Here is a 12,913-nt window from a genome sequence, read left to right as displayed (position 1 = left end):
GCAATTTGTGCTACAAGAAACAGTCAAGCTCCTGTTTTCTCAAGCACCTTTTCCATCATTCTGTAGTTACTGCCTCTTTCTTTCCCTCTTTTTCTTGATGTCTCATCTTCTTGATGAAAAGCCAGTGCACCTTGTCATTCAGAAAATAAAATCTTCAGGTCAAGAAATCCCTATTTGTGAACTGCTACATCCCAGGCATACCAGGCTTCGTAATTGTTTGGTAAATGTAAGAATTACCCTAGTCAGGCTGCAGTGGAGTAAATCAGTGCACATTCTGGGATTCACTGGAAAGGGCACTGCCTCACTATGGCTATTACTGGTAAAAGTCTCTCAGGAACTCTCACACTGATATTGTACCATGGCAAGCAGTCTAAATGACCTGTCAGGATGATCATTCCAACAATAAAAAGACACATAAACCAAGTTTTCCAAAATTCAGTCACAAGTGTCCTGAAATGAAGCGTTAATCTATGGAATTCCTCTGAAAGAAGATAACTGACTAATATCCTTGACGTTGGGTTTCCAGTGTGCCTAGAGTAGCATAAGAGCTTATTGCAGCACCAAACGTCTTCTCTACGAAGGTCAACTGCACTGTAGTGCATTTATGACCAGTCATTTTCTGCGTAGTTTCCAGAGAAGCAATTCAGCAGACTGTGCATTTTTGCCTCAATTGGCTGTTCTCAACTAAAAAATTGTTTTAGAGATCCTGAACAATAACACAGCCCTTGGGAGAAAAGCTTCTCTGCATTAGCCATCCGGCTGTCACCATGAATGATTACATCCAAGCATAAAATTTAATGGGATTTCTACAAAAATGAGTGACATCTGCATAGCACTCAGGTCCTGGCTAACTGTCATACATTTGTCATCACTGAGGCTTTTGTCCTTTATTAATCTGCTTTCAAGAATGCCTGCTGTTGGAAATGGAAATGCTTTTTAGCAGTCAGCCTGCAGACTGTGTAAGAGCACACATCTCAGAAAGCATAATGACACATTGTCATGACTAGGAATGCATTTAAAAGGTTTAAAAAACATGAGAGAACTCTGACAACAAAATATATTGAGAATTTAGCAGAAGGCATCTGTGTAAATATATTTTACATATTTTTATACAAGCAAGAAGCTTGTTCTGTTGCCTGTAATACAGTGGCTAGAAACTCTTTAACAACATTCAGTGTGCATGGGAGAAATATTATCACGGAAGAAAAGTACTAAAATATTTCCCTTTAATTTTTTTTATGCTTGGGACCATGATATAATTCCAGGCCTAGGGCTGCAACCCAGTAAAAGCATATGACTGTATCAAGATCCCAGCTTTCCTTTAAACTTTCCCTCATGGCTACGAATAAAAAATTCACTAGTATTTTCCTGCATCAACAGATAGCCTGAAACAATAGATGATGAAGATTGAAGATCACCCTATTTTATTAAATTAGCCCCAGGACTTGCTATTCTGAGATGAAGGCCTGACCTGTTGCTTCCCATCAAAGACCAGCGAACATTTAGCAGGAAAGCAGGAGTGCCAAGGATGCATATTTCTGCCATGTTTTCTCCCAGGAAGGAAAGCAAGACTTTTCAACTGCAGATGAAAATGGGACTCTAGAAGGCCTTGAGTCACAGGATGTCCATGAGGTGGCACCATCTTTTCCCAGCACTGTTTGTGACTTGATGAAGGGCACTGACAAGAGCGAAGTCAAGCCTGCTGAGCAAGCAGAACAAGGGAAGAGAATCCCAGCTCTGAAGCTGCTCATTGACACCAGCAAAGTGGAAAACCTTGTTCTTCCCACAGCCCAGAGCAGTACCTTTGGCTACTACAAAGAGGATTACAGTGCATTGTGGAGACAATGTTCCCACATACATCCATAACACTAAACTTTACTGTATTCCTTCCATTCCTGGAATTGAAACCCTTGAAATGAAAACATTCATTTGTCTTTTTTTGTTTCTATTGTTTCTAAGTGTCATATGTTTCCAACATTTTAATGTCAATTCAATTAATTGCTTGTAGATCATTGCCAAGCAAATAGGGGCAAGTGAATAGTGTAATTTGCTTCCTCATTTAAATGATTCAATATCTCTTTCATGCTGAATCTATAGAGCTCAACTATTACCAAACTCTGATCATACTGTTGTCATAGTTCATGGTTCATGTAAACATGCTTTTGTTGAAGGTACATCAGAGGAAATATAAAGCTGTTTGCAGCTGCAAATGACAAAAAAATGAAATTCCCAACAACCATCCTAACAACTACAAAAATTTCATTTTTAGCCATTGATATTCAGATAAATTTGTTTCTACTCATGGACTAAGGATTCCAGCCAGCAAAAGATTTGATTGCATGAAATAGCACTGAAAAAATAATAATGCTGAGCTCAGAAATCCTGGCTACAGCTGCCACTTCAAATGGAGACACTAAGCCGGAGTGTTTGCCACCCTGATCCGCATGTGTGGAGCTCCAACAGTTTATCAATTGGGATTGCGGGAGTCACCACAGCTCATGGGAACCGAGGTATCCAAAGGATCTGCTCCGCTACAGCTCACAATATATACAAACAGCTTTGGGCTCCCACAAAAGTGTGGGAGCAATTACTTTCTATTAATAAAGTTGTTTCCATCATCACCCTTCCTGCAGTTTCATTTTGGGAGAAATTGTCTAATACTGCATTTCTGATTTCATAAGTCTCCATCTGTGCAGGAGCAGAAGCAAAAATTCAGCCTTCAACAACAGGAGGATGGAAAAGCATCAAAAGGGTCTTTGTTGTCCGTTAAATCCAGATTTGTCATAAGTAATTACAGTGATAAATAATATTAATATTTTGCAGAAGTATTAAGTCCTGTCCTTCAGGACTTCTATAAGTTTTAAGCATAAGAAACCACAAGAGAGATGTTTATTCTGCATTTACCCATGACAGAGATGCACATTTTCCCCTAGACATCTGGTGACAATGACTGTGGAAGAGGATCCTGAACCAGGAGAACCTTGCCTCTGATTTAGTTTGGCAAATGCCAGTGAACATTTTCAAACACCAGTAATATCAACATCAAGAAGAATTAAAGAAGAAAATTGGGGTGGGAGTGGGATGTTGTAGCCACATTTTTCTTTGCAAAGTCATGTTTGCTACCAGAGACCTTACTTATTGGGTCAGTCACATGGCCTATAGAAATAGTTCTTAACATATTGTCATTTGGTGCAGCTGAGAGGAATAAGCAATCCTTTCATTTCTCAAGTGAAAAGTTGTTGTGATTTTTTTGTTCATTCTTAATGGAAACATAGTCATTATCAGCATCCAAAGTATTTGAGTTTAAGTTTTGGTTTGTTTTTAACAGCTTTCAACCAAAAGTTAATAACCTTCCACCAGGATTGTAATCCAGGCAGTTTCCCTGAAGGAGCGAATTTGAGGAAAAGGATGAATACTGTATTATTGATTCAGTTATTAGTAATATTATTATTCTTCAAGAAGCACATCCACCTGTACTTCATTTTGATCACTGTTTGTCTTTCCTGCTGACAGGTCTCACACAAAGAGAAGATGCAATCACAGCTGTTCGGTCCAGCCTGGCTACTTCTCAAAGTTGCTCCTTTTTTCATTTAATTTTAAGTTCAGAACAATTGGAGATTTTTTTTTTTTAACCTCTTTCTATTTCTTCCACTGTCACTCTGATAAGTTAATTGATCCTCACCCATGCAGCATTTAAAGAGTAAAAACAATCACAATTTAGTAGCAAAAATTATGGAAATGAGGTATCCCTGTGATGTAGTAGTGTGCATATTAACCCTTGTATTCCACAAACATTGAACTCCACTGGGATCCTACAGAATGCATCTCCTCTGTTATTGCTGCTCATCCGCCATGATGGTGTAGTCTGTTTGATTATTCACTTTATTTCTAGGTCCTCCTGGTCCCCCAGGGGTTGTAATAGTGGAGGAAATCACAGACACCACAGCAACACTCTCCTGGAGTCCTGGGGCAGACAATCACAGCCCTATCTCACTCTACAACCTGCAAGCACGCAGTCCATTTTCTCTTGGCTGGCAGACCGTAAAAACAGGTGAGAAAAACTTTCAAACAGCACAAGTAGAGTGTTCAAAACTCCTGCTCATCACAAAAATAACCGCTGGCAGCTGCAGGAACAGATACTCTTAAGAGAACAATGATAAATAAAAAGCACTGATTTTTTTTTTTATTTTTTTCATTCTTTTCATGTTACTTAGCAACAGCTCTGAAAGGACAACACAAAGACACCTGTTATGATGCATCTGTGAATAAGCAGAAAACTCTCCCCTATATCCTTCAATCTGTGTCTTTTCAGGAGTACCACAGTGCCAAAAATCTAGTGATGATTTCTGAGATATTAGATCCTCAATGTCATTTCCAAAGGCCACTTTGTATCAGAAAGTCCACTTGCCATTCAGACACTGCATGTGAGCTTCAGATTTCTGAGTCACCTACAAATTTCTTTACTGTCTTCAGTTCCAGAAGTGATAAGTGGTGACATGGAGTCTGCTATGGCTGTTGAACTGAACCCTTGGGTGGAGTATGAGTTCAGAGTTGTCGCAACCAACAAAATTGGGACTGGGGACCCAAGTGCACCATCACGAGTGATCAGAACCAATGAAGCAGGTAAGAAGAGGATTAAAAGGTTAATTTTCCAGGACTTCCAGAAACAAGAACTATTTTGATATAATAATAGAGGTGTTCTGTACTCCTTGGTACATATCTGTGCAGTCAGTCACCACTGTTCTGGAGTGATATTCTTTGTAATGGGGAGGCAGTTTTTTTAATTACAGAAACATTGTTTAATTTACAGAAAATTCAAATAAACCCATTCCCTGCTGTCTTAGTCCATCCGGGCTGCCTTACTCTTCATCTTACACTTAAGCCTTTGTTGCCTGTCCTCTGGTCGGCTTCCACTGCTCTTCAATTGTAGGCTGCTTCTCAGTTTCTTCACACAGCCCCTCCCAAGCAGCCTCTCCCTCTTTATTCTTCATAACTTCTCTCCTTGAAGGTGCACAGATTTTTTTTTTTTTTTTCAGCAAGATAGAGAAGCTGTGGGAAGTTGCTTCATTTGTGCTCTAGGTGTTCCTTTATCATGGACACTCTACCATGAACCGTTAACGCATTTAAATAAATTTCATTATATTTCTGACTGGGATAGTACTGTGGGGGCCCAGGAGAAACAGTATATCTTCTTTGGGTCTCTTGAAAATTGCAGTGGTCTCAGAAAGTTTGAAATCATTGACAGTAACTTGAGCAGAATGCAGGGAGATAAAGAAGGATTGTGAATCTGAGAAAAATCCCTGGGCAGCTAGAGAGGCATGTTTTAAGACGTAGAAAGAAAAAAAGGTAGGATTTGCATCTCAGAACACTTTCAGATTTTCGTTCTTCTTTGTTATTTAGGAGGCATAGAAAGTTTTTATTTTGTTTTTATATTTCTTCAGCTGAATAACTTGTAAGTAGTTTATTAATCATACAGGATAAGAGAATGCCAAATTCAAAGGTTACACTTGAATTTGAAAGTATAACTGATTTTTTAGTTGTAAATATTCTAATGAATAAAGCAGTCATGTTGCACTCTGTCTTCTCATTAAGGGAGTTTATAAGAATTACAAGTGGCAATGCCAAAATGTGTCTGCCCCTCTCATTCTGAAATAAAATTCTTATCTTTTGATATATGTTAATCTTGTGCTTCAGCTCCATAGTTCACTGGTCCATGTATACGCCATCCATAAACATTCACAGAAAAACATTCAGGCTGATTTTCTTAGAACCACAAAAACAGCTGAATAATTGAGGCTGGAGAGGATCTCAGGAGATCTCTAGTCCAACCTCCTGCTCAAAGCTGAATAAACTGACTTCAGAACAGGTTGCTCAGGACTTTGTCCAGTTGAGTCTTCAAAACTTCTGAGAAGGGAGATTGCACATCCACTCTGGGCAACCTGTGCCCTCAGTTGACTAATGTCATTGTGATTTTTCTTTCAACATATCTAGCAGGAACTCCCTCTATCTCAGTTTATGGCCACTGACTCTTGCCCTCTCACCCTGCACCACTATGAAGAACCCATCTCTGTCTCCTCAGTGACCTCCCCATAGGCACTGGGGGCTGCTGTTAAATCCTCCAAAACTATCTCTGCTCCAGGCTGAACAAGCCCAGCACCCACAGCCTCTTCTTAAAAGGCAAGTGCCCCAACCCCACCACCGAAGTGGCCTCCTCTGAACTTCTTCTAGTCGATCAATGTGTTTGTCATTGTGGCACCCAAAATTGGATGCACTATTTCAGGTGAAGTCTAACAAACCTGTCTTCAGTTATGACATTTTTTTTTCTCCTTTAAATAACGGTGTAGTTGCTAGCTGATATTAAATTCCACTGTGCAATCACAAGGCTGCAGTGAGGTGATTTGATTCCCATTCATGCACGTGTAAGGATTCTTCCTTTCTAACTCTCCCCCTCATCTTCTGCAAGTTCCCCACAGTGTGAAACTCAGTAACTTTACAGCAGTTGCTTCAGATGCAACATATTTTGTTGCATTAAGAAAAGGAGGAAAGGAAAATTAAACAAAAAACGTGATCTGCTTTTATCTCAAATTACTTTCAAATAAACCTTATTTCACCACCATTATTCTTTCCTTGATTTCGTACCATATTTCATTGGCAGTGAAAATTCTGCTGGACCCAGATATTTGAATGACTTCTCTATTTATTCAGGTGGTACATATCAGAGAGGACACACACAGCTTGGAAAAAGTTTATCCTCTAATAAGTTGCAGCCTTGGGACTATGTTCTTTCAGATTTATGAATATGTTCCCTGTTTTTGAAATGATGGTTTGGGAGTTTAATCAACCAGTTGTATTTAAGCTGTGAGCAACTGAAGTTTGAAAATGTTGGATTTCATCTAGGTGTCATGTTTTTAAGGTTCCTTCTTCTTCTTCTTTCACAGTATTCACCAAAGGCTGTGTGTGCTAAAACATACTCCCACAACTCTACTGAAAGCCTTCTTTGTGCACATCCATTTTCAATAGTCTTTTTGACAATCATTGCAACTTTGCATCTGTAAAAATGAATTGATAAATCATAATAATGTTCCGTTGAAAAAATATATGGAAGAGACAAAGCCTGCAGTATGCAACGTATTTTCACCCAGTGACTGGTATTCATTTCTGGGTAATATTCTACTATTGCTGCCATTGGGAAGAACAGTCTTTGACTCAAGTAGCAATGATCTGTACTCCAGCACTTGAGGGTCCTCCTGACAAACAACACTGTAGCTGATAATAATGCAGGTCTTCTTGAATAATAAATCAATAACATGTTAGTTCAAATAGGAAAAAGCCACACGAGATGTTTACTTGCACTTCCAGATTCCCAGTTAGGAATACCTTTTTGCTATCAGAATTACAGCTACACAAATGTCACATTAGAAGGGAGTGTTTTGTAGCATGACACTGAAATCCAGACAGGTGCCAGTAAAATAACTTAACAGCCTTCAGAGAAATTGAAGCTGAATTTATTTGGTGTGCCTGCTGAACATAGCGTGGTACAGCAGAAGTCTGTTGCTATCACCTCAATTTCAAAAGACCTTTCTGTAAGGAAAATGTTCAGTTTCTGTTTCAGTTGTGATTGATTTGGGGTTTTGTGTCTTGTTCGTGGTTTTTATTTGTTTTTGTTTGGTTTTTGTTCTGTTTTATTTTTAATTAAAAAAAGACAGATGCAGTTTCATTTTTTTTATTCTATAGAGGGAGTGAGAAGACAGGAGTTACAATAAGATGTAACTTCCCAATTTGTTAGAACCTTCAAAGAGTTGCAAAGTCAGAACAATAACACAATGGACCCCGCTTTAAACAAAGAATCATTAAAAAAATAAAAGCCCTATTACACATACCATTCTTTGCAAAATAGCATGCTGCTTACAATTTTTAGAGCACTCCTGAAATGCCAGCAGCTTCGTAATCTGCTTCATTCAAACAGCCACTCTTTCCTAATCTCCAGGTATTCCTGAAATCCAGAGCCTGTTTAGCTCTGTCCTCTGAGACAGTTTTCAGTGATTGTGTGAATTATCAACCTTGGTATAATTTTCAGATGCCAAAGTCAAAAAGACAGGAAAGCTAGTAATAGTTCTCATTTGGTTTCCAAATTAGCACATTAATATATATCTTAGCACACTGAGTGATCCATTATTTTTCAGAATGTCTCTATTATTAATTTTTCATCTCAAAGCTTCCAAGTAAAATCCTTATTAACATGGGCTCCAGTTCTAATATCATAGACCTGAATTCTTAACAGAGATGTATGTGAAAGGACATCATATTTCAAAAGGAACGTGGTATCAACCTGTGTACTCACGACCCAGGCACAGTAACCTGGAGATTTGCAGTGATTTGAGATGTCAACTGTGAGTGAAAACAGGCAGGCTGCCTCTGCACTAGGTAAAATCCCAGAAATATCAGTCTCCCAGTGGAGAAGGTGCCTGTGGCTCATGCACAGATGAGAGCTGAGATCCACAAGGCTGAATTATAGCTGTGTAGACAACCCACAGAGGCAGCAAATGTGTGATTCTGCTTCCATTATTTTATACTGAAATAGAAATCGGCATCTGTAATTTAACAGCACAAGCTAATTTGACTGGAGACTAAAGACTTTTTCTCACCCCACACCTCACTTACTTTATCACTTCTTCCCCAAGGTAGCGATAACATTTTGTATTAGTCCATTATCTAAAAATACCCACAGAAACAATACTTGGGAAGGTGTAAAGAAATCAACAGAATAATAAACATGTTTCCACTTGCTTTAATTTTCTAATTAAACCCTAATCTTGTTACTTAGTTCATCTTTAGCTAACATGATTGCTTTTCACAGCTACTTTCATCAGAATGGATAATACTGCAATTTTCTGGCACATCTAACTTCTAGCCAGCTGCTGCATTACTGTCAGTTCTAGCCTTGATACATATTTTACAGGTCCACAAGGTGAAAAGAGCCAATAACATGAATTTAAACATGTCCGGTATTCCACTAAGGCAGTTGGGCATTTGAAACCTGGGGGCAGAGCATCAATTACATTATCTATTCATGGGGAAGCATGGGGAGAGAGAAATTGAGCAGAATCAAAAGTTTAACCTGCTAATCATGCATGCAAACTCAATTTTATGAGGTAACGATGTAATGCACTCTATTAGTAGCAGATTGTACACAGACTTTATTTTTAATAAGTCCTTATTTTCCATTAAGTTGCTCTTATTCTCAGCTAGAATTTATTCATGGCATAACATGCCTCTGTCCCAGGAAAAAGTTACCTGGTTTACACTGCTTTTGTTGTTAGGGTTTTTTTGTTGTCGGGGTGTTTTATTTGTTTGTGACCGGTATAAAAGATGTTTCAGCTTTTACCATTAACATAACTATTTTTGACGTAGAAAAAAGGAATACCCTGTTGTACCTGTGACATTTGGAGATGATTACATGGGCTACTAATGACTTCATAGAAAATGTATTTTTCCATAGGTAAAAACAAAAGAAGAGAAAGTAGACAGTAGTCATTGACTGCATGTGTACATTTAGAACCAATAGGCTACTAACACATAATATTGAAGGCTCAAACTAATATGTAGTACATATTCACAAAGAATGCTGCTAAAAGACATAACAGAAAAGCTAAGGAATTGGTTCTCTGGCATATATGCCTCAGCATTTGAGATGTCTGTCTTATATGCGGTGATTTGAAGGTTTTTGAGACTGAATCCAGCAGCCAAACAACACTATTATCAGTGAATAGAACTGCATTCTATCTCCTATTGAATTACAAACATTAAAAATACAGGGGAAATGAGAACAACAAAAATGCAGATCCTGAGACCAGTTGGGGCTTCCTTGTTTTCCAATAGTTGAATATAGTGTATGATCCACTTCTAAGATGCTGGCACAGTCTACATTTAATTTCTGAACAGATGAGATGTGAAATGTTTTCCTGGGAGGGTGGGAACTTGAGGGCTGGCCTTTCACACCACGAAAGGGTTTTCATTTAACATTCCTCTGTTTCCCACATGTGTACTGCAGGACATATATCTCTCTATATATAGATAGATAGATAGATATTTAGATAGACATATAAAGGCAAAAAGTTGAAAAGAAAAAGCTCTTGAGTGTGTTGTTGCTTTGATTCTCACATTAGGAAGTTCTGTCAAGCTCTGTCAACCCTTTTCTCCCTACCCATATGTTTTCCACAGCTAATGAGTTGATTTTCAAATTACGTCTGTATCTTAAAAGATATAAAAAGCTCTACAAGAAATAAATAACTGCAACTGTACCTTGAGCAAACATATTAAGGACTAAAGCCAAGTTTAATAATTCATCTCCCGCAAAAAGTGAGGCAATATCAAGATTTTGTTTCATTTTGCTCTATTTGATGTTTCAGAATTTATACAAAAATATCCATATGGAAAATATGTTCATGAATATAGGATTCAAGAAGAGTAAGAAAAACCTTTTGATTAAAATATAGAATTGGGATTTGGGAAATCTGGACTCAATTTCTTATCAGAAAACTCTCTGTAAATTTGGGCAGCACACGTTAGCTAAAAATGGGAGGTCAGTAAGACTCTTGCTTCTCTTTTTCTTCCCTCTTTCTCACTTATTCAGATTGCAAAATTGAAGGATAGGGAATAATCTAGCTACATGTTTCTACAGCAATACTAAAATCAATTATAAACTTGGCTGATACATACTTTTGTTCTGCACAAAGATTAAGATGCTACAAAATTAAGAATCTGTCATTTCTCTTCTGAACTGAAAACTGAGAACTGAAAAAGGCCACTCAACTTTTATTTGAAAAAAAAAAAAGAGACAAAACAGAAACACTTCAAACTGATTAATTATTCATTCAATAACATTTTTTAAATTTATTTACAAGATTGGAATGTTAAAAAGAGAATGAACTGTTTTTCAAGTACTTTCTGTTTTTCCAGGTTCAATGTGACATTTTATTTTCCTTTTTTCCTTTCCTATTTTAAAAGACTTTTGAGTTCACTCACTGATGTAAAAATGGGGAGAATAAAACTGATTTTAAACAAAACATAGATTTTCTTTATTTTCTTTAGCAAATTAGAATAAAATAATAATTTTGGATAAAAATTAAAAATCTATGTCATCTCTAAACAAACAAACCAAACCCAAAATATCCTCATTTGTCTTTCCAGTTTTAATTTTTCTATTTTTAAATAAAACTGAAGTAAAGATCAAATTATACCTCTTTTTAAAACACAAATAACTACATTTCATTTGCTATGTCAAAATGAAATATTTAATAATTTCCATTATTTTACCCAAATATGACTACCCAAAATCTTTGAATGAGCTCTTTACAGTCTACAAGAATCCACAGTTTTCATTTTTAAAAAACTAACTAACTAACTAAATAAATAAATACATACACACATACATACATATTCTGTCAGGCAGTCAGCCATGCAGAGTGAAGAGAGAGGAAATTTTACAACTCTGAACCAAAAACCTAATTTAAGTACCCTAAAGCACAGAGCAGTTTTCAAAATTTTGGGCACAGTGGAACTCTGGCAAAAAAGCTAACATGTACCCCAAATGTTCATGGTTTCGTAGCTATGGTGTTACCTATTACTTCCAAAAGCTTTACCAAAACTTACATTTAAATATAGATTTAAAATATATAGGTGGCATTGTCAGTGCATTTCAGAACTTTATAACTATTGCTCCCATACACAAAGCCCTCAACAACATCAGTTCTGTCCATACATTTTGTCCTAAACACATATTTCTCTTGTAATTATAAGATACACACAAATTATTAGACAATTGGCCGTGGCTTCATGTTTAAGCTTTACCTTTCCATATCACCTTTTCTTCATTTATAGTTGAAGCATATTGTCAAATGTTTCATAGGACTGCTGAGGGCTACATTCTTCATGCCTGCTCTTAGAGAAAACATTAAAGGTGGGGTTTTTTTGTTTGGTTTAGGGGAGATAAGTTTTAAATGTTTAATTACACTTTTCATTTTCAGCATATGACAGTACTACCATGAAAAGAGAAAACAATAAGAAACAAATCCTGCTGTTTCTCTTCAAATCAAACTCCTGGCAAAGTCATTTCAAGATTTTTGTTTGGTTGCCTGAAGTGGATGTTTTGACATCAACGTGTTCCAGCATACACACATTATTTACAATGAACTACATCTAGGTACCATGAATTTCGGAACAGTTTTTAGTACTACTTGTTGTTAGCACTACTTGTTGTTAGCATTACTGGAACAATGGAGAGACCTGGCTTTTAAGTCCCAACCTTACCAGAGACTGAAGAAACAAAAGAAAAGAAGAGTTGACCTGATCCCAAAGAATAAAATAGGAAACAAGTGAGAATAGGTAGATGGCAAAGGGGCTAATGAGAAGCCTTTGATGAGAATTACAGACATAGGATCAAGCTAAGCATAGATACATTTTATGATCATGAAGACCAGTTTTAGACCAAGGAGTGATTCACTTCCCAGTAGGTGACATTCTCTCATCTTCTTGTTAAATTATAGAATCATAGAATAGTTTTGGTTTGAAAAGAGCTTTAACATCATCGAGTCCAACTCTTAACCTAACACTGCCAAGTCCACCTCTAAACATGTTCCCAAGAACCTCATCTACACGTCTTCTAAACACCTCCAGGGACAGTGACTCAACCACTTCCCTGGGTAGTGTGTTCCAACGCTTGACAACACTTCCAGTTAATAAATTGTTCCTAATATTCAATCTAAACCTCCCCTGGCACAACTTAAGGCCATTTCCTCTCACCCTATCACTTGTGAAAAGAGACTGACACCCTCCTCTCTACAATCTTCGTATTAACACAGCAAAGGGCTCTTTGTGACTAGTTGGGGTGTATTTATTCAGGAGAAACAACACT

The 12,913-nt window shown here is 37.3% G+C and overlaps 1 protein-coding gene across 1 annotated transcript in view; it reads left to right on the top strand.

The window, feature by feature from the left end:
* Window positions 1-12,913, top strand: part of CNTN5 (contactin 5) — a 361,776-nt gene that overhangs the window by 321,358 nt on the left and 27,505 nt on the right. Inside the window, exons 15-16 of the mRNA XM_065645468.1 lie at window positions 3,893-4,051; window positions 4,474-4,623. Of these exons, the coding sequence (XP_065501540.1) occupies window positions 3,893-4,051; window positions 4,474-4,623 (309 nt within the window). The remainder of the gene's footprint in view (window positions 1-3,892; window positions 4,052-4,473; window positions 4,624-12,913) is intronic.

Source organism: Caloenas nicobarica, chromosome 1, assembly GCF_036013445.1.
Source record: "Caloenas nicobarica isolate bCalNic1 chromosome 1, bCalNic1.hap1, whole genome shotgun sequence".
Classification (NCBI taxonomy): domain Eukaryota; kingdom Metazoa; phylum Chordata; class Aves; order Columbiformes; family Columbidae; genus Caloenas; species Caloenas nicobarica.
This window is presented reverse-complemented; position numbering and strand designations above follow the sequence as displayed.